This window comes from Acinonyx jubatus, chromosome D2 (genome assembly GCF_027475565.1).
Source record: "Acinonyx jubatus isolate Ajub_Pintada_27869175 chromosome D2, VMU_Ajub_asm_v1.0, whole genome shotgun sequence".
Lineage (NCBI taxonomy): Eukaryota > Metazoa > Chordata > Mammalia > Carnivora > Felidae > Acinonyx > Acinonyx jubatus.
Genome location: NC_069393.1, coordinates 46,188,446 through 46,210,272, shown reverse-complemented (window position 1 = coordinate 46,210,272; position 21,827 = coordinate 46,188,446). Strand labels below are relative to the sequence as shown.

The window sequence follows — 21,827 nt, the reverse complement described above, 5'->3', positions numbered from 1 at the left end:
GTCTGAGGTCCCCCACACATGGCTTCAGTGGAACTCTTGGGGAGGATGGCACTGAGCAGCCAAGGGCAGATGTGGGACTGTAGGGTGGTGCTGGGGGAGGCTCCTGGCCTGAGGAGCGCCCTGGGAGCCAAAGGACTGTTCTACGCCAAGCTTCCATAGTGGGAGTTAAGGGGACTCTGAGGCTACAGGGCTTGTCCGAGAGGGGCTGAGGGTTGTTCATTCAGCTCCTGTGGCCTCATAGCCCTGACCCACAGAATAGGAGAGAGGCCCAACTGGAAGATGGCCCTTCTGTGAGGCCAGAGGTCTGGCCAGGGTGTGTGCAGGCCTGGGGCTGATGTCTGCTGGTGGGCTATGGGGGGTGAGTTCTGAGACCTCCCCAATGTCCCGATCAACCTGGTGCCCACCCCTGAATTAAACCGCTGCCTGATGGGAAGTCCAGGCTGCACTAGAGAGTCCCTGGTCTCTGGCTGCTTTCCTGTCCCCACCACCCTTAGACCTCAGCTTTCCCGAACAGGTCCCCTGATAACTCCTGCCCTTAGGATCAGTCCAGTCCCCTCATCCCCGTCCTGCATCAAGACACTGCTGGCTAGGCTGGGAGTCGTGTACGAGCAGCTGTGGGTAGCAGATTGGGGCTGAGGTGCTGGGTTAGGCTCAGCTTTTGGCTGGAGGACAGCGGGGTGGAGGTGCCGGGGGATGGTGCATGTGCATCCTGCCATGAGGCTGAGTGGCTCCTGCTTGAGGACCTCCAGAGTCTTGAGTTGTACAGGGGTGTCTAGGGGAGCTGGCCCACCAGAGCCACTCATGTGCCCTTGTAGATTGAGACAGGACGAGAGGGCCGGGCCTCCCTTGGGCTGTACTGGGAGGGCTCCCCTGACCGCCATGCTGGGCTCTGGTAGGCCCAGGTGGGGGGATGCTGGGGCCTGTCTCAGGAGGTGGCCTCTGCAAGATGAAAGTCCTACCACTTCTGGCTGCAGGGGCAGGCTGAATGTGCTGGCCAATGTGATCCGCAAGGACCTGGAGCAGATTTTCTGCCAGTTTGACCCCAAGCTGGAGGCAGCAGATGAGGTAGGTGTCAAGCCCTGGTCCCAGATATCTGGGAGGTAGATTCGGGAGGGGCTGGACCAGAAGCATCCAGGCTCAAACAGATCTGTAGATGGATGGATATGTGGAAGAATGGGGAGAGAATGGGTATGTTGTTGTGAGGCCACCAAGGTGAGTACTATGATCTCTGAAACTTGGGAGAGTCCTCAGGTAATCTGGACCAACCTCCTTGTTTTTCAGCCAGGGAAACTGAGGCCCAGACACAGAGAGTACACATGGGGGAAAGGCATAGGGAGGGAGAGAGATAGGATCCTAAGGAGGCCCCACATCATCAGTGCAGAGCCTGGACTCGGGGCTCAAACTCATGAACCGTGAGATCATGACCTGAGTTGAAACCAAGAGTTGGATGCTTAACCGACTAAGCCAACCAGCGCCCCTGCTCATTTTTCTGTGGGATTTTGGGCTTTCTCTTACTGGTTTGTAAAAGTGCTTTATATATTGAGGGTGTTAGCCTTTGCCTGCATTTGTCTTATAGTTATTTTTCTCAGCTTGATTTTTTTCCCCCTAATACTGCATGGATTTGCTTCCTTCATGGCAGATTTATTAAATTTTAGCCGCCTTATTTTTTATGGCTTCTGAGGTTTGTACGTTGTTTTTGAAGGGTCTTGAAACATATATAATGTTTTTCTCTGCTGTACTGTAGGCTCATCTGTCGTGTGTACATTGTTGGTTGCTTTGGTGCAAGGAGTTAGGTAGGGGTCCAGCTCCAGTATTTGCCACCGGTCTCAACACCCCCTTCATTTCTCTGCTTGCACCGTCATTAATGCTGAGGACAGTAGTTGATCATGTGAAGGGCTTCTGATGAGGGGCCTTGGCTGGCCTCTGAGGCCTGGGGGAACCTGCCTGCCTTTCACAAAGAGGGGCAGTATGTGGGGTGGGAGGGCAGGACGAGGGTGTAGGTCGGGAATAGCAGTCTTCCCAGGGAGCGTCCCAGCCCCGCTGTGGGCTTGCATGTCCACGTGTCTGCCTGTGCGGCTGAGAGGGGTGGGTTCATCACAGCCCACCTCAACTTTCAGGGCTCCGGAGACGTCAAGTATCACCTCGGCATGTACCATGAGAGAATCAACCGGGTCACCAACAGAAATATCACTTTGTCCCTTGTGGCCAACCCCTCCCACCTGGAAGCTGTGGACCCTGTGGTGCAGGGAAAAACGAAGGCAGAACAGTTCTACCGAGGGGATGCCCAGGGCAAGAAGGTGAACTCGCCTGGGTCCTAAGGGGTGGGCTCTGAGGGCTGGGCTCAGGAATGGGCTCCAGGGGGCCGGGCTCTGAGGAGTGGCCTTTGAGGGCCGGGCTCTGAGTGAGTAATGGTCCCTGAGGAACAGGCCCTGGATCTTTGCAGTATGGTGTGCAGAGATGGGCTACATAGGCTTGGGCTCCTCTTGGCTCACATCCTGCCCTGCAGGTCATGTCCATCCTGGTTCACGGGGACGCTGCCTTCGCTGGCCAAGGCGTGGTGTATGAGACCTTCCACCTGAGTGACCTGCCCTCTTACACCACCAATGGTACTGTGCACGTCGTCGTCAACAACCAGGTGAGTGCCTGGGCTGCCTGCCAGACCTCGTCAGTGTCCCACATTTCTGAAATTCAGGTAGCACTTTGGGGGAAGTGTGCGGTGATCCTGGTTTTAATCCCACTGCTCTGCCACTCCCCAATGTATGACTTCAGGCAGACCAGCCTGGTCTGTGAAATTGGTGTGTGTCTGTATGTATACGTATACGTATACACGTACACATACACATACACATACACACGTACACATGCACATATACATACACATATACACATATACATGTACGTGCACATATATGTATGCACATGTATACACATACACATATACATACACATATACATACATATATACATATACATACACATATACACATACACATATACATATGCATATGTATACGAATCACATATACATATATACATACACATATACACATATACATGTATGTGCACATATACATATGCACATGTATACACATACACATATACATACACATATACATACACATACACATATACATATATACACACATACACATATACATATGCACATGTATACGATACACATACACACATATACACACATACACATACACATACACATATACATATACATAAATACACATGCACCATGGAGAACGTTGTAAGGACAGGTATACAGGTGTAACTGGCACAGAGGCTAGACATGAAACTAGATGCTGCTTTTAGCTCTATAGGAACCAGTCTTAGAACACAGCTGTCACAGGCCTTTGCTCTTCAGGCAGCTGTGCTTACTAATAGCTCTTCTGAGCCTATAAAGCTCTGAGTTAATTGCCTTATTTGCATTAAGTCATTTAATCTTCACAGAATAACCCTGTGAGGTGGTAGTTAATGAGCCCTTTTCGTAGATGAGGAGACTGAGGCTTTGGGAATTTAAGTACCTTGCTCAGAATTGCACACATAGCAACTGATGGGACTGGCAGTTACCCACGCCTGCATTCTCACTACCTCTGTGTAAAATGCAGGAAAAAAAAAAGGCATGATTTCCCTGGTGTTGCTGCCATCCCTGTTGGGCCTGCTGCTACGCCTAATTTAGGGGCCATTTACTCTTAAAAAAATTTTTTTTTAATGTTTATTTTTGAGAGACACTGAGAGAGACAGAGAGAGACAGCAGGAGCGGGGAAGGGGCTGAGAGAGGGCGACACAGAATCCGAAGCAGGCTCCAGGCTCTGAGCTGTCAGCACAGAGCCCGATGCAGGGCCTGAACCCACCAACCATGATATCATGACCTGAGCTGAAGTCAGACGCTTAACTGATTGAACCACCCAGGTGCCCCAGGACCATTGACTCTCAGCCCTTCATGTGCCATGTATCTCCTGGTCACACCTAATGGACCTCAAGGCAAAGACAACCCCTGTTTCCTTGACCCACCGGTCTCCCAGGCAGTTTCCTTGACCCACTGCCTGTCTAGCTCTAAGAATACAGAGGTGCTGTCATTTCCTCCTGCTTCTGCAGATCGGCTTCACCACAGATCCCCGCATGGCCCGCTCATCACCATACCCCACTGATGTGGCTCGTGTGGTTAACGCGCCCATCTTCCACGTGAACGCAGATGACCCAGAGGCCGTGATATATGTGTGCAGTGTGGCAGCTGAGTGGAGGAACACCTTCAATAAAGATGTTGTGGTGGACTTGGTGGGTTTGGGGCTGTGAGCATGGTGGGGAGTATATAACCTGTCCCTGCTGTGCCACGTGGGCCACGTCTGCCATATCTTTGGCAGTGAGGGCTGGGAGTGCTTCTCGGGTGGAAGGTTTAGTGCTCCCAAGAACAGTCTGTACAAAGGCCAGGAGGTGGGGCATTCGGTGATAGGTGGTAGTGGGGGGCTTTCAGGGGCCTCGAAGGGTGTACCCTGCCAGCTGTGCCCCAGTTGTGCAGTGACTAGGCCTGCACTGCCTGGGGACACGGACTGAGCCCCTCCCCATGCTGTCCTTGCAGGTCTGTTACCGCCGGCGTGGCCACAATGAGATGGATGAGCCCATGTTCACGCAGCCGCTCATGTACAAGCAGATCCACAGACAGGTGCCTGTGCTGAAGAAGTACGCGGACAAGCTCATTGCTGAGGGCACCGTCACCCTGCAAGAGTTCGAGGTGGGCAGGCTAGCATCATGGACACCTGGGATAAGCCTCCAGTAGAGCCGGGACCCTGGGGTAGTTGGTGATGTTGGCAATGATTTAAAGAAGTAGCCAATATGGCCTTTGTCCCTAACATCCCCTAGCTGTCAAGGACAGAGAACCAAAGACATTTACAGCCTGGTGGGGCATAGGGAATGCTGCCATGTGGGGGAAGCTCAGCCTCAGGCAGGAGTCCAGAAGACTTCCTACAGGAGGCAGGCCTGAACTGTTTGTCCTCACAGTTATCTGTGGATGCATTGGTCCTCGTGCCTTGAGGGAGCTCTGAGAGGAAGCACTGTGACTCTTTTCTGAGCCGCCTCCAAGTCCCTTGCTAAGCAGGAGGGATCCCCCTTAATTCTGAGACTTTGGCCTCTGGCCACAGGGTCCCTGCAGGCCAGCAGACAGACAGTTCTAGAATGTAGTGAGGAGGACCAGGGTTTACGAGTCTGGGTTGATCCAGCCTCTAGCTGTCTGGGCCATCAATACCTCAATCCCCATATTCCCTCTGATTTCAGGAAGAAATTGCCAAATATGACCGGATCTGTGAGGAGGCGTATGGCAGGTCCAAGGATAAAAAGATTCTGCATATAAAGCACTGGCTGGACTCCCCCTGGCCCGGTGAGCGAGTGGTGTGTGGCTGAGAGTGATTCACCAGGGCCTGGGACCAAGGTTGCAGTGGGCCCTGGTAAGTAAGGGCAGTCACTGCCCAGCCTAGAGGCTGCGGGCTCCATCCATGAGACTCCTGAGGCTGTTGGGGGGCTGATTCCTGCAGGTGGGGATGGGCCTGGATACAGGAGAGATGGCATGTGTAACCAGCTCTTCTCTGGAAAGGGAGGGCTGAACCAAAGCTGGTGGACGCCAGAGTGGAAAGAGCCTGGGGGAGGGGTGCTCAGAGGGCCTCCGTGGGATAGAGCTGGATGGCTGTGACCCTGGCCCAGGGAGTGGTCCCCACAGGGGCCCAGGGGAAGATAGGGACTGAGCTGCGGCTGTGAGCTGTTGCAGGTCCCGAGGGTGGGTCAGGGTTTGAGTGCAGGTGGGGTTAAGGAAGATGTGGGTCCCTGCGTCTTGGGGAGGCACAATGACCAGGGGATCTGAGGCCCGATCACCACCCAGAAGCACTCAGACTCTGCTCTCTCAGGCTTCTTCAATGTGGACGGGGAGCCCAAGAGCATGACGTGCCCGGCCACAGGCATTCCTGAGGACGTGCTGACCCACATTGGTGAAGTGGCCAGCTCCGTGCCCCTGAAGGACTTTAAGATCCACACAGGTGAGGTTGCTGTGCAGGATGGTGCTTAGGGGTCGGGGAGGGCTGGCCGTGTCCCCACTTGGTTGTTGGCACGTCGGCTGAGCTCTTGGAACCTCTTGTGAGGTGTCCATGATAATAGTTGCTCTTAGGGTGGGCAGATGTAGAAGCCACGCTCCCTGCTGGATGCCAGTGACCAAGGCTTACGTTGGGCACCTTGGATTTTCCCAGTACCTTTGCTGGGGGTGTCTGCGGTCAAACAGAAGGAGAGCAGGGAAGCAGGGGCTCCCGTGGAGTGGGTAGTTGGACCTGGAATGTCAGGGGTGGGCAGGAGTGCTGGGCCTGCTGCTGACCTGGATGGATGAGACAGGGCGACCCTGCCACTCCTGGGTGAGCCTAGCTGTACCTCCTGGCTGTGGCCGTCCTGGTTGGGCAGCCTAGAAGGCCCCCAAGATGGTGTGGGGTGCCTGTACACCCTCGGACCAGCCTGTGGGAGTTCCAAGGGGATTCCTCCACAGTGTGCGTGGCAGCCCAGGCGTCTTTGGGTGCCCACTCTGTGCGTGTGTCACATGGGTGCCATGTGGGTATAGGACCAACAGGAGCCCCGCTTGGGCTGGGTGCCTGGGCTCAGATCCAGACATCTCTATAGTGCTGTGGTCATGCATAAGATAATTCCCTCTTCTGAGCCTCAGTCTCCTCATCTGGAGAGCGGCAGGTGACCTGTGGTGAATGTTCCTCAGTGCACGCGGCATCTACATGTGGCAGGTGCTCTCCTAGTGATGCCTGCTCCTTCCCGAAGGGAGGGAAGCTGGGGATGGCGCGCTCAGTCCTGCTCATGGAGTGGGTTTCCTGCGGCCTGCCAAGGCCCTGCTCTGTGGGAGGGATGTCCGTGGAGTACATACACACCTGGGCTGTCCCAGGTGGGGTCGCCAAGTCCCTGAATCCCTCAGGCCGGCTGCTTGTTCCCGCAGGCCTCTCTCGAATCCTGCGGGGCCGTGCAGATATGATCAAGAACCGGACGGTGGACTGGGCACTGGCAGAGTACATGGCCTTTGGCTCCCTGCTCAAGGAGGGTATCCACGTGCGGCTTAGTGGGCAGGACGTGGAGAGGGGCACGTTCAGGTGAGGGTGGGGAACATTCTCTGGGTCCTGGGCCCCATGGGCATTAGCCTTGTCCACATTGACCCCACGGGCTTTCTGGGAGCTCATCTGTGCTGCTTGGAGTCTCCCAGAGTCAGCCCAGGAGCTCCGGAGTGGAGTTGGCTCTTCCTTCTCTTCCTGGACCATGTCTGGGGAAGCCTTATCTGGCTGAGGTAGTCACAGGTAACCCCATCAGCATCCCCAGCCCCTGCTCTTGGGTCAAGCCATCAGAAGGTTGCTGGGCCACCTCTCTGACCCTGTGGGATTACCACTGGGAAGGGAGGCTACCTGGAGGAGAGACCAGATTGCTCTGGCTTCCCAGGATCTTCTTGGTGTGGCCATCCTATGGAATTCTGTCTGATTTCCTGGCACAGTGACAGAGGCTTGCCTGCCTCCTGTTACCTGGTCCACCTGCTGTGGGTGAACAGGTGGTAATCCACCTGCCCTCCATCCCTTCCCCATCTGTCTCTCTCTAGTCACCGGCACCACGTTCTCCATGACCAGGAAGTTGACCGGAGGACGTGTGTCCCCATGAACCACCTTTGGCCTGACCAGGCCCCCTACACTGTGTGCAACAGCTCCCTCTCAGAGTATGGAGTCCTGGGTGGGTCAGAACTCTGCCTGCAGGTCAGATGGGCCCTGAGGTGCCTGGAGACCGGACAGGGTCTTGCACCCCAAGCTATCCTAGCTTTATTGTTTTGACCATGACCACCCCTGCACTGCACCCAACAGTTCTATCTCCAGAGCCCCTCTCCAGGCTCTGGGCTCCTGGGACTATGTCCCCTGTACTCTCTCTCCCTTGGCTTGACCTTTAGCTGGCCTGCTTCCTCCCTCACTGTCTCCTTCCAGAGGTAGACACCCTGAAGAGACCAGCCCCCACTCCCTCCCTTCCCCTCAACATCACTGCAAATATTTTGGGGGGTTCCTCTTGGCAGATGGCTCCTGCTGCCTCCCCAAGGTATCTTTGGACTTGGCTCCTTGTCTAGATAATGCTAAAGCTGGCCATAGGTGAGGTCGGAGCTGAGGGTGGGCATCTCTGGGCGTATTGTCATCTCCCAGGAAGAAAGATTCTGGCCTTTGGGCCCAAGGAGTCCCCTGGCTCTTGCTGGCCCGCTGGGAAGGATGGGTGGGGGCAGGGAGAGTGTATGAAGAAGAGCTGGGTTTGAATGGAGCCACTGCCACTTGATGGCAATGTGTGGCAGGCTCTGTGTCTGTGCCTTCTGTTTAGGCTTTGAGCTGGGCTATGCCATGGCAAGCCCCAATGCCCTGGTCCTCTGGGAGGCTCAGTTTGGTGACTTTCACAACACGGCCCAGTGCATCATCGACCAGTTCATCAGCACCGGCCAGGCCAAGTGGGTGAGGCACAACGGCATCGTACTGCTGCTGCCCCATGGCATGGAGGGCATGGTGAGGGCCATTGTGGTGGCTGGGGGCTGGGTGGGCTGTGGCACTCCTGGGAGAAGGTGGGTGGACCCTTGGCCTCCAGCCAGGTTGGGGGGTGTTTTTCTTCCGGGCCCCTGGAACACACGGGTCTGCTCAGGTTGGGGCCTGCGTAGGTCTGCGTTGCTGCTGTGCTGACATTGCTGTCACTAGCAGTAAAGTCGCTGATATGTCTGAGGATTTGCTCTGGGCTGGGTGCTGTTTAAAACCCTCTCTGTGAGCTCTTCCAGTGCTTACAACAAATTAACGAACTAGGTACTGCTCCCAGTTTCCAGATGAAGGAAACTGAGGCACAGAGAAATCGAGTGGCTTGCCCAAGGTCGCACAGCTAGAAGCTGAGGTCTGAATGTCACACTGTGCCGTCCTGCCAGTCCTGTGGTCTTCTCCTGAGTGACCAGTGTGTGTGCCGCCCACAGGGAAGAGGGAGGATGTGCAGGCCCGTGAGAGAGGGAAGGGGAGGAGCAGAGCCCTCAGCCTGACCAGCTGGGGGGATGGGAGGGCTGCACTGGCTCCAGGGAAGCCTCTGTGACCTCTGCCTGACTCTGTGACCTGGGGCAGGGCCTTCCCCACCCTGGATGATTGGGCTACAGTGGATGTCCCTTGAGGGCCTGTTCAGCTTGGACTGGTCATCTAGTCAGGGACCGATCACTATTATCATCACCGAATGGCTGTTCAGAGCCAGGACTCCCTGTGCTGAGCATCTTTTTTTTTTTGAGAGAGAGCACCCGCACACTGCATGAGTGGGGGAGGGGCAGAGAGAGGGAGACAGAGGATCCGAAGTGGGCTTTGCACTGACAGCAGAGAGCCTGTTGTAGGGCTGGAACTCACATACTGTGAGATCATGACCTGAGCTGAAGTCAACAGTTGGCTGCTTAACGAACCGAGCCATCCAGGTGCCCCTGTGCTGAGCGTCTTGAGCACCGTGTGTAGTCCTGTGGGATTCTCACTACTGGACTGGGTGGTCAGTCCTGTGGCCCGTTTCACACTTGAAAGAAGTGGACTGGCCCTGCCCAAGGACATTTAGCTGGAGAGGCACAGGGTGGAGCTTGAGCCAGGCTGGGTGGGGAGGGTTGGGTGGCCTGCCTGTTGCCGTGGCACCGGGTCCTTGGGGCTTTGGGGCAGGTCGCCCTCATCTCATGGGGAGCCACCTCCTGGAGGTCAGTGTGGTGTTGTCTTGCTGCTGCCATGGAGCGGAGCAGCCCATGTGGGCGAGAGCAGGAGCAGGAGTCAGGGTTCGAATGTGCCTCCTGTGGCTGAGTGACTGTGGGGTTGTTCCTTCATCTCTCTGCCACTCACCTTCATCTGCAAAGCGAGGAAACAAATGTCTACACCATGGGGCTGCTTTCAAGATTAGTGAGTGATGTGTATTTGGTCCATAGAGCTGTGCCTAGCACCCAGCAGGTACTCAGTAAATGGTAACTGCTGTAGGTCAGAACATTCAGGAAAAAGCATCTCACCTTGGCCTTTTTGCCTGTCCTTCCTGCCCTACACATTCACGTGTGCTGGCTCTAGCCAGACCCTCCTCTGAGAATGTCCTCTCTACTCTTCTTCCACATTCCTGGTCCTTTACTGTGGTTTGGGCTCCAGAGAGAGAGGACATCTCCTCCAAGAAGCCACCCAGACTTTCCCCTGAGCCCTGGGCCTTTGCAGGGCCAGGGGTCTGTCCTGTGTAACACTTAGGCCAGCCTGTGCCATGTAGCACTTGTTTTCAGGGCCCGGAACACTCCTCAGCAAGGCCTGAGAGGTTCCTGCAGATGAGCAACGATGACTCCGATGCCTACCCCGTGAGTAGTGCCCTCCCTCCTCCGGGGCAAGGCCAGGGCGCGGGGGCCACGGGCCGGCCACCTCCCAGCCATACCCCGGCCCCCCAGGTGTTCACTGAGGACTTCGAGGTGAGCCAGCTCTACGATTGCAACTGGATTGTTGTCAATTGCTCCACACCGGCCAACTACTTTCACGTGCTGCGCCGCCAGGTCCTGCTGCCCTTCCGCAAGCCGGTGAGCTGCCTGCCCTACTCACCACCAGAGCAGTGCCGGGCCCAGCTGTGGGAGCCCTGCCCAGGCAGGGCAGCTGGCAGCTGGGCACATGTTTCCCTCTTAGCTGATCATCTTCACACCCAAGTCTCTGCTGAGGCACCCAGAGGCCAAGTCCAGCTTTGACCAAATGGTATCTGGTAAGTGCCCAAGTGTGTTGGGGAGGTGGCTGATGGGAGGCCTGGTGGCCCATGGCCCTCTGCTCCCGGGACTCTTCCGTCCTCGCCTCTGTCTGTGCCTCTGCAACAGCTCCTGGCTCATTCCTCACCGGTGGCCGGGTTGGGAGTTTAGCGTGGTGGCCGCCTGACATGGTCTGGCTTGGGTCACTTGGGCTCAGAAGCAGGGCCAGAGCAGGGCGCTGGGTGCTCCCCCAGCTACAAAGCAGGGCCCACCTGGCTGTGCTGGGGGAGCTGAGATGTGGGAGGCCTGGTGGAGGTCTGACCAGTACAGCAGGGCACGGAGTATCATTCAGTTATTCATTCAGTGTTCTTTCACTCATGAACCAAATAGATACTACTGGCCCTGGGGACCCAGTGCTCCTTCCAGGAGCTTTCAGGCTCCTTTACCCAGGAGTTGAGGGCCAGATAAAGCATCTGAAGGACCAGGTGTTGGAATTGAGATGTGACCCAGGGGAGGACCAGGGAGGGGCAGATGTGGGGCCCTGACGCTTCGGAGAGCAGAGCCATCTTGGAACACAGTCCTCGGTAGTAGGGAGAATGGCAGGTGCTGGCCAGGAAGGGACTCGGCAGTGTGGACAGGTGTTTGTTTGTCACCTGTGTGTGTTGGGGCATCCCCTCTGGTGTGGGCAGGTGACTGAGCCGGCAGTTCAGAGCTCTGGCCTTGGCACTGCAGACCTCCCAGGTTGAACACCCGGTGCTGGCTTTTCTCTGCTGAGGCCTGGCAACCAGGCACCCTCTGGGCTTCAGTGTCCTCACTTGAGATTTGGGGACACTATAGTGTCTTCCTCAGAGGTTTTTGGAGCATTCTTGGCTTGGTGCCTGGCACGTGGTGTGAGCCCAGGGAGGAAAAATGTTCAGAACTTGGGACATGGTGGCCTGGCTGCAGGCCTAAGGGAGGAAGGGAGAAATGTGCGCAGCCTCCCAGACAGCTCACCTTCTAGCTTGGTGAGCAGGTGGCTGGAGTGCATGCAGAAGGTAAGCGTGACTGGATGGGGAGCAGGTTGGGGGCAGATGTTGATGCTATCAGATGAGGACTTGATGTCACCTTCTCTATCCTCTCCAAGGGCTCCCCTTGTCATACCTGCCCCTCCGTCTTGGCTCCAGCCCATTTCTGTCCCTTTCCTGTGACATCTCAGGGTGTCATCTGTCCCCTGCTCTGTGGTTTGGCTCAAGAGGCCACAGATCCAAACCTGGGGGGTTAGTCTCAGTGGCCAGGGAGAGCATGGGGGTGGCTAGGGATGCGGGTCCTATTCTCGAGCTGTTCTGGCCAAGCTGATGCACCTGTGGGAGGTGATGTCCCTGCCATGCCCTGTTGGACCTCCAGGGGCCAGCTTCCAGCGGGTGATTCCTGAGGATGGGGCTGCGGCGCAGACTCCTGAGCAGGTGCGGCGGCTCATCTTCTGCACTGGAAAGGTGTACTACGACCTGGTGAAGGAGCGGAGCAGCCAGGGCCTGGAGGAACAAGTGGCCATCACCCGCCTGGAGCAGGTGCACCCCATGCCCTCATCCAGTCGGAGTGGTGGACAAGGTCAAAGCACCGGCCCCCGGGCTTTGGGCAGCATGCCAGGCAGGGCTGGGACTAGGCCCCACGAGGGGAGCTGGGCTGTGGGCACACCCCCCTTCTCCTGGCTGTACTCTGCTTTCTCCCTGCCTGCCCCAGATCTCTCCATTCCCCTTCGACCTGATCAAGCAAGAGGCAGAGAAGTACCCGGGCGCAGAGCTGGTGTGGTGCCAGGAGGAGCACAAGAACATGGGCTACTATGACTACATCAGCCCGCGCTTCATGACCATCCTGAGTCGGGCACGGCCCATATGGTAACGAGGCTGGGGGTAGGGGTGCCTGCCACCTACCCCTTGCCTCTGATGAGCCCAAGGGACTCTGAAGGCCTGAGGCTTCATCCTGGCTCTGCCTGGCCCATTTGCTGTGTGAGCCAGAACTGGCCACTGCCCTTCTCTGGACCACATTGGAAATCAAGGGGATAGTTTCATAGTCCCTGCTGGCTTTATGGCTGTTGGGGACAGACCAGGGACCCCATCAGTTCCACCTTACGGAGACTAAACCTTTGTCTTCATTCTGCAGCCGGAACTGAACTAGAAGACTTGCTGCATATCTCAGAGCTCCTTTGATAATAGGCCAGTCACTTAGCCTCTTGGGACCTCAGGCTCTTCACCTCTATGGCAGGATGATGATCAGGATTAGACCCGATGCAGTCCTGGGGTAGTGGCCAGGCCAGGCCCAGACCTCCTTTTAACGTGTCTCTTCTCCCCCAGGTACGTTGGCCGTGACCCAGCGGCTGCACCAGCCACAGGAAACAGGAACACTCACCTGGTTTCTCTGAAGAAGTTTCTGGATACTGCCTTTAATCTCCAGGCCTTTGAGGGCAAGACATTTTAGAGCTGGCAAGGCCTGGCTGGGTATTGCTGTGGGACTGGCTGGTGAGGGGAGGGACGGGTGTGCTCCTGCCCAGGAGAGGGGCTGTCCAGAGCCCCAGGATAAAATAATACTCACATAAGTGATTAAGGCCAAAGGTAGGTGCTGCTGGCTTCAGTATTATGCTACCTTGGACCTTGGTGTTTGTTTATGTCAGAATCTGTTAGGACTGAGCAAGCCAGAGGGCTCTGATAGATGGGCTGTAGTTCAGGAGTGTTTCCCCGCTTGCCCTGGTCTTCCTGAAATTTTTGTGTGACTTCTCCATCTGTGCTGTTCGTGTCTCTGCAGACAGCCACCCAGGAGCCCATGTCTTTGGCCCCTATCTCCCATCCTGGTAGATCTGGTTGCTGCTTACCCTGTCCTTGTTCATTTGTAGATTCAAGGAATGTTCTGTTTTGTGCTCTTAGAAATAAAGATTTCAGCAATAACAACCAGGTGAAGCAAAACCATGCCAGGTGATTTAAATGTGCTCTGTTTTATGGAGCGTGTCATAATGAGGTATGTCAGCTTCTGTGTGAAATACAGCCGCAGCTCAAGTGTACCAAAGCAGAAAACCAAATAACAGAAATAAAAAAGTGCTTAAGAGAGTTTTTCTGTTTTCATTTCATGTAAAACTGGGGAAGAGGCATATGGTTTAGAGAAGGTAGGGAATGGGGAGGGAGAACAAACTAAACATGTAGAGGATGAAATATCTGCCTCCATTGGACAGATTTTCTTTGGAGCACTAGGCAATGTTTGCAAATCTGTTGGCATGTCCACTCTAGCTTTTGTTGGTTTTGCTTCCCCGCAGAGATGCTGGGAAAGGTGCAGCACAGGAGGGATGTTTTGCTTTCTGCAAAGCATTTATTCATTTATCCCTTCTTAGAGTACTTTCTCTGTGCTACACTCTGAGGCCTGGGTGAAAGTTACGTTGGAGGTAACTGTGGAGGGTTGTGGGAGTCAAGGAGGCCTCCCTGGAGGAGGTGGTATTTGAAGGAAGAAGAGTCCTAAAGGAGAACCAGGAGAGATGAACCTCTCATGGAGCAGACCTAGAAATACCACAGGGTTGGGGTGGGTAGCCTAAAGGAACAATCAACCTGAAGTTGGAGAACAGTCTGTTAAGTTCCATCAGCCTCAAATAGAGCTTATTGGGATATGCTTTGAACCACACCGCAGGAGCAGGAGCAGGAGCATTCTTTTCTTAATGTTTATTTTTGAGAAAGAGAGACAGAGCATGAGCAGGGGACAGGCAGAGAGAGAGGGAAACACAGAATCCGAAGCAGGCTCCAGGCTCTGAGCTGTCAGCACAGAGCCCGACACGGGGCTTGAACTCACAAACTGTGAGATCATGACCTGAGTCAAAGTCGGATGCTTAACCAACTGAGCCACCCAGGCATTCCCATACCACAGGAGCATTCTAAGTGACATAAAGTAAAAATAATTACAGCTGCCTGTATCATGTGTCTGTTGTGTCCTGGACCCACTGCCGGGGTTTTGCATATGTTACTAAATACTGTTTAACCTTCATCTTGGCTTTGCATGCTGGGAATATGCCCATTTTACAGACGAAGAAATTGAGGTTCACATGAAATTATTTGCCCAGGGTCACTTGCCAAGTGGACTTGGCCTCTGCCCATAAGACTGCATTGCTGCCCTTGGGAAATCAGCTCTTCCCATATCATGTGTTCCTGGCTCCGTGGAGACCCAGTGGTCTGGGCTCTCCCTGCAGTCAGGCCGTGGCCAGCAGGGATGCACCTGGGCTAGGCAGAGTGCCTTCATACTCAGGAGGCGGATAGTTGGGCTGTCCTGCCTATAGCACACATTGCCCCTTCTTCACTCTCAAGTGTAGAAAGGCTACACACAGGCTGGTGAAGACCAGCTGGTGAGATCACTGACCTGAGGAAAACCAACCTCATGAAACGAGGGGTCTAAACTCCACAAACAAGAACTAATGCTGGGAAGTGAAATTGAGCTTACAAAACAAAGGCTTCAAATGAACTGAAATAACTTCGGGAGGCAAGGAGGATATTGCTACTATGAAACAATAACAGACAATGACCATATAGATATTTAGAAAATACCAACTATTGCCCAAATAACCTCAATGGATGGCCTGAATAGCAGAACGGACACAGCTGCAATGCGAAATAATACATTTGGAGATGAGGCCAAGGAACTCTCCAAAAAATGCAGAACAGTGAACAAAGATGTATTTAAAAGAGTGCTTTAAAGAGTAAGTATAGATCCTGCAGTTCTGACATACATGTAACAGGAGTCCCAGGAGGAGAAAGCATGAGGGGATCTTGTGGTGATGGAAATATTCTTTTGACTGTACAATGTCAGAGTTGCGGTTGTGACATTTTACTGTAGTTTTTCAAGATGTTATCATTGGAGAAATTTGATCAAGGCTACACGGGATATATTTCTTACAACTGCATGCAGCTGGAGAATTATAAGAAATAAAGGAGTTTCGTTTAACAATGAATTATTTGCTTCCAGTTATCAAGTTGGGAAAACTTGTATAATTTGGATACAAATCCTTTGTCAGATATATGTTTTAAGAATATCATCAGTCTATGGCTGGTAGTTTAATATTTTCTAATAGTTAAAGATTTTTATTTTCATGGAGTCCAATTTATCATTTTTAATGGTTTACAATATTTTTGTATTCTAAGTAAAAAATTGTTTCTTAACCTGATGTCACAAAGATTTTCTCTTAGACAGTTCATAGTTTTATGTATGTACGTATGTATGTTTATTTGTTTTTGAGAGAGACAGAGAGTGTGAGGGGCTGAAAGAAAGGGAGACACAGAATCCAAAGCTGTCAGCACAGAGCCTGACGCAGGGCTTGAACTCACAAACTGCAAGATCATGGCGTGCGCCAAAGTCAGACACTTAACCAACTGAGCCACTGAGGCGCCCCAAGTTCATAGTTTTAAATTTAAGTCTATAAACATACATTCTGAGTTGCTTTGCAGGTGGTATGAGGTAAGGGTCAAACTTTAGTATTTTCTATATAATACTCAACTGATCCTCAAACACCTTTAAAAAGACTATCCTTTTTATTCATTGAATTAACTTCACACCTTTGTGAAAGTATAGTTAATTATATAGCATCAAGAATATGAAAACGTAAAAAGACACTATCAATGTATAAAAAATTACTGAGATAATTAAAAAAGATCTAACAAATGGAGAGTTATGCCATGTTCAGAGATGAAAAAATTTAATATTTTTAAACACCAGTGCTCCCCAAATTGATCTATATTCCATACAATCCCCATCTAAATTACATTAAGCTGTTTTGTAGAAATTGACAAGTTGATTCTAAAATTTATATGTAAATATTTAAGAACATAGAAGAACAATATATAGTTTCAAGATTTGTTATAAACTATAACAGAAGTCTGCTGGGATATTGAATGGAATTGTGTTGAATGTATATATCAACTTTAGGAAAAAACCTTCCAATCAATATGTTCTATGTTTATGAATATATTCTATATCTATGTTCCATTTATTTATATCTTTAAATTTTACTCAGCAGTGTTTTGTAGTTTTTCAGTGTACAGGTATATCACATATGTAATTAAGTTTATCTGTGAAATATTTTTAGCCATCATAAATGGTAGCAAAATTTTAAATTTATACTCTTTCATTGTTTATATTGGAATGAAATTTATTTTTATATGATGCGATCATGCTTATTAGTTCTAATGGCTTAAAAATTTTTTTTAACATTTATTTATTATTGAAAGACAGAGTCAGAGTGTGAGCAGGGGAGGGGTAGAGGGAGAGGGAGACACAGAATATGAAGCAGACTCCAGGCTCTGAGCTGTCACTCACAAACTGCAAGATCATGACCTGAGCCGAAGTCGGACGCTTAACCGACTGAGCCACCCAGGCTCCCCTTTAAAAAAATTTTTTTTAACGTCTAATGGCTTTTTAAAAATAGATCTTGGATTTTCTACAAAAACAATCATATTATCTGCAAAGAAAGTCTTATGTCTTCCTTTGCAATCTTTATACATTTTATTTTTCTTGCCTTCCTGCACTGTCTAGGGCTTCCTGTAATATGTTGAATACAAGTTGTAAGAAGTTACCTTATTCCTGTTCTTAGAAGGAAAGCATTTAGTCTTTCATCATACAGCATGATGTTAACCAAAGTATTTTCTTGGGTCCCTTTAACAGGTTAGTAAAATTTCTTCTATTCTGGTTTGCTGAGAGTTTTTCTAAGGGATGGATGTAGGATTTTAGCAATTCTTCCCTCCATTTATTGACATCGTATTTTTCTTTCTTAGTCTGTTAATATGGTAGATTGGCTTAAAATTTTTTTTTAATGTTTATTTATTTTTGAGAGAGACACACACAGTGCAAGTGGGGGAGGCAGAGAGGGAGACACAGAATCTGAAGCAGGCTCCAGGCTCCAAGCTGTCAGTACAGAGCCTGACGCGGGGCTCAAACCCACGAGATGTGAGATCGTGACCTGAGCCGAAGTTGGCCCCTTAACCAACTGAGCCACCCAGGCACCCCAGATTGGCTTTTGAATATTAAGTCAACTTTGTATTCCTGGAATAAACTCATTGGTTTATGATGTGTTATCAATTTGCTTATTGATAGACTTGATTTATTAAATTTTGGTTTAGGATTTTTGTTTCTGTGTTTTTGAGGGATATTGTTCCTATAGTTTTCTTTCTTGTAGTGTCTTTGTCAGATTTTTATATCAGTGTTCCATCATCTATTTTCTGGAAGAGATTGTGTAGATATGGCATTTAATTCTTCTTTAAATGTTTTAGAATTAACCAGTGAAGCCACTTGGGCTTGAACTTTCTTTTTGTGGAAAGGTTTTAAACTATGAATTCAATTTCTTTAATAAATTTGGGGCTATTCACATTATCTGTTTTCTCTTGAGTGAGTTTTGATAGTTTGTTATGGGCCGAATTGTGTTGCCCCAAAATTAAAATGTTTAAGTCCTAACCCTCAGTACTCCAGAATGTGACTGTATTTAGAGATCTGGCCCTTGATGTGGCAATTAAGTTAAAATGAGACATTAGGGTGGGCCCTAATCAAATATATGACAGGTGTCCTTATAAGAAGAGATTGTGACACACACAGAGGAAGAACATGTGAAGATACAGGGGGAAGATGGCCATCTACAGACCAAGGAGAGGGGCTTCAGAAGATACCAACCCTGTTGATGCTTTGAATTGGACTTCTAGCTTCCAGAATTTTAAGAAAATAAATTTATATTGTTTAAGGCATCCAGTCTTGGTACTTTGTTATGGCAATCCTAGCAAGTAATACAAGATCTTTCAAGGAATTTTGTCTACTTCACCAAGTTGTTGAATTTATTAGCATAGAATTGTTTATCAAAATGCAAAGAGATACCACCTCACATTCATTATAATGGGTACTATTTTTTTTAATTTTATTTTTTATTTTTAAAAATTTATATCCAAATTAGTTAGCATATAGTGAAACAATGATTTCAGGAGTAGATTCCTTAATGCCCCTTACCCATTTAGCCCATCCCCCCTCCCACAACCCCTCCAATAACCCTCAGTTTGTTCTCCATATTTATGAATCTCTTCTGTTTTGTCCCCCTCCCTGTTTTTATACTATTTTTGTTTCCCTTCCTTTATGTTCATCTATTTTGTCTCTTAAAGTCCTCATGTGAGTGAAGTCATATGATTTTTGTCATTCTCTGACTGACTAATTTCACTTAACATAATACCTTCCAGTACCATCCACGTAGTTGCAAATGGCAAGATTTCATTCTTTTTGATTGCCGAGTAATACTCCATTGTATAGATACACCACATCCTCTTCATCCATTCATCCATGATGAACATTTGGGCTCTTTCCATACTTTGGCTATAGTGCATAGTGCTGCTATAAACATGGGGGTGCACGTGTCCCTTCAAAACAGCACACCTGTATCCCATGGATAAATACCTAGTAGTGCAATTGCTGGGTCACAGGGTAGTTCTATTTTTAGTTTTATGAGGAACCTCTATATTGTTTTCCAGAGTGGCTGCACCAGTTTGCATTCCCACCAACAGTGCAAAAGAGATCCTCTTTCTCCTCATCCTCGCCAACATCTATTGTTGCCTGAGTTGTTAATGTTGGCCATTCTGACTGGTGTGAGGTGGTATCTCTTTGTGGTATTGATTTGTATTTCCCTGATGATGAGTGATGTTGAGCATTCTTTCATGTGTCGGTTGGCCATCTGGATGTCTTCCTTGGAGAAGTGTCTATTCATGTCTTTTGCCCATTTCTTCACTGGATTATTTGTTTTTTGGGTGTTGAGTTTGATAAGTTCTTTATAGATTTTGGATACTAACCCTTTATCTGATATGTCATTTGAAAATATCTTCTCCCATTCTGTTGGTTGCCTTTTAGTTTTGCTGATTGTTTCCTTCGCTGTTCAGAAGGTTTTTATTTTGATGAGGTCCCAGTAGTTCATTTTTGCTTTTGTTTCCCTTGCTTCCAGAGACATGTTGAGTAAGAAGTTGCTGCAGCCAAGATCAAAGAGGTTTTTCCCTGCTTTCTCCTCGAGGATTTTGATGGCTTCCTGTCTTACATTGAAGTCTTCCATCCATTTTGAGTTTATTTTTGTGTATGGTGTAAGAGAGTGGTCCAGGTTCATTCTTCTGCATGTTGCTGTCCACATTTTCAAGCACCACTTGCTGAAGAGACTGTCTTTATTCCATTGGATATTCTTTCCTGCTTTGTCAAAGATTAGTTGGCCATATGTTTGTGGATCCATTGCTGGGTTCTCTATTCTGTTCCATTGATCTGAGTGTCTGTTGTTGTGCCAGTATCATACTGTCTTGATGATTACAGCTTTATAGTATAGCTTGAAGTCTGGAATTGTGATGTTTCCTGCTTTGGTTTTCTTTTTCAAGATTTCTTTGGCTATTTGGGGTATTTTCTGGTTCCATACAAATTTTAGGATTATTTGTTCTAGCTCTGTGAAGAATGTTGGTGTTACTTTGATAGGGATTGCATTGAATATGTAGATTGCTTTGGGTAATATTGACATTTTAACAATATTTGTTCTTTCTATCCAGGAGCATGGAATCTTTTTCCATTTTTTTGTGTCTTCTTCAATTTTCTTTCATAAGCTTTCTATAGTTTTCAGTGTATAAATTTTTCACCTCTTTGGTTATATTTATTCCTAGGTATTTTATGTTTTTTTGTGCCACTGTAAATGGGATCGATTCCTTGATTTCTCTTTCTGTCACTTCATTGTTGGGTGTATAGGAATGCAACCAATTACTGTGCATTGATTTTATATCCTGCAACTTTCCTGATTCATAAATCAGTTCTAGCAGTTTTTTGGTGGAATCTTTTGGGTTTTCCATATAGAGTATCATGTCATTTGCAAAGAGTGAAAATTTGACCTCCTCCTGGCCGATTTGGATGCCTTTTATTTCTTTGTATTGTCTGATTGCAGAGGCTAAGACTTTCAATACTATGTTGAATAACAGTGGTGAGAGTGGACATCTCTGTCTTGTTCCTGAGCTTAGGGGGAAAGCTCTCAGTTTTTCCCCATTGAGGATGATATTAGCGTTGGGTCGTTCATATATGGCTTTTATGATCTTGAGGTATGCTCCTTGTATCCCTACTTTCTTGAGGGTTTTCATCAAGAAAGGATGCTGTATTTTGTCAAATTCTTTCTCTGCATCTGTTGAGAGGACCCTATGGTTCTTGTCCTTTCTTTTATTGATATGATGAATCACGTTAATTGTTTTGCGGATATAGAACCAGCCCTGCATCCCAGGCATATATCTCGCTTGGTCGTGGTGAATAATTTTTTTAATGTATTGTTGGATCTGGTTGGCTAATATCTTGTTAAGGATTTTTGCATCCATGTTTATCAGGGAACTTGGCCTATAGTTTTCCTTTTTAGTGTGGTCTCTGTCTGGTTTTGGAATCAAGGTAATGCTGGCTTCATAGAAAGAATTTGGAAGTTTTCCTTCCATTTCTATTTTTTGGAACAGTGTCAAGAGAATAGGTGTTAACTCTTCCTTAAATGTTTGGTAGAATTCCCCTGGAAAGCCGTCTGGCCCTGGACTCTTGTGTTTTGGCAGATTTTTGATTACTAATTTGATTTCCTTACTGGTGATGGGTCTGTTCAAATTTTCTATTTCTTCCTGTTTCAGTTTTGGTAGTGTAGTGTTTCTAGGAACTTGTCCATTTCTTCCAGATTACCCATTTTATTGGCATATAATTGTTCATAATATTCTCTTATTATTGTTTTTGTTTCTGTTGTGTTGTGTTGGTGATCTCTCCTCTTTCATTCTTGATTTTATTTATTTGGGTCCTTTCCTTTTTCTTTTTGATCAAACTGGCTACTGGTTTATCAATTTTGTTAATTCTTTCAAAGAACCAGCTTCTGGTTTCACTGATCTGTTCTACTGTTTTTTTGGTTTCAACAGCATTAATTTCTGCTCTAATCTTTATTATTTCTTGTCTTCTGCTGGTTTTGGGTTTTATTTGCTGTTCTTTTTCCAGCTCCTTAAGGCGTAAGGTTAGGTTGTGTATCTGAGATCTTTCCTCCTTCTTTAGGAAGGCCTGGATTGCTGTATACTTTCCTCTTATGACTGTCTTT

At 49.2% G+C, this 21,827-nt stretch overlaps 1 protein-coding gene across 3 annotated transcripts in view; it reads left to right on the top strand.

Moving 5' to 3' along the window:
• Positions 1–15,805, top strand: part of OGDHL (oxoglutarate dehydrogenase L) — a 29,409-nt gene extending 13,604 nt beyond the window's left edge. For 2 of the 3 annotated variants that reach the window (XM_027062544.2, XM_015088012.3), the window contains exons 9-24: positions 975–1,065; positions 2,118–2,297; positions 2,507–2,635; positions 4,108–4,287; positions 4,589–4,741; positions 5,281–5,383; positions 5,904–6,032; positions 6,980–7,130; positions 7,625–7,752; positions 8,377–8,555; positions 10,301–10,372; positions 10,460–10,585; positions 10,689–10,761; positions 12,125–12,288; positions 12,461–12,615; positions 13,072–15,803. In XM_027062544.2, coding sequence (XP_026918345.1) covers positions 975–1,065; positions 2,118–2,297; positions 2,507–2,635; positions 4,108–4,287; positions 4,589–4,741; positions 5,281–5,383; positions 5,904–6,032; positions 6,980–7,130; positions 7,625–7,752; positions 8,377–8,555; positions 10,301–10,372; positions 10,460–10,585; positions 10,689–10,761; positions 12,125–12,288; positions 12,461–12,615; positions 13,072–13,195 — 2,137 coding nt within the window. In that variant the 3' untranslated portion in view covers positions 13,196–15,803. Of the gene's footprint in view, positions 1–974; positions 1,066–2,117; positions 2,298–2,506; positions 2,636–4,107; positions 4,288–4,588; positions 4,742–5,280; positions 5,384–5,903; positions 6,033–6,979; positions 7,131–7,624; positions 7,753–8,376; positions 8,556–10,300; positions 10,373–10,459; positions 10,586–10,688; positions 10,762–12,124; positions 12,289–12,460; positions 12,616–13,071 lie in introns of all 3 variants that reach the window. The other variant, XM_053207184.1, reaches the window with a different exon arrangement.
• Positions 15,806–21,827: the final 6,022 nt, after the last annotated feature.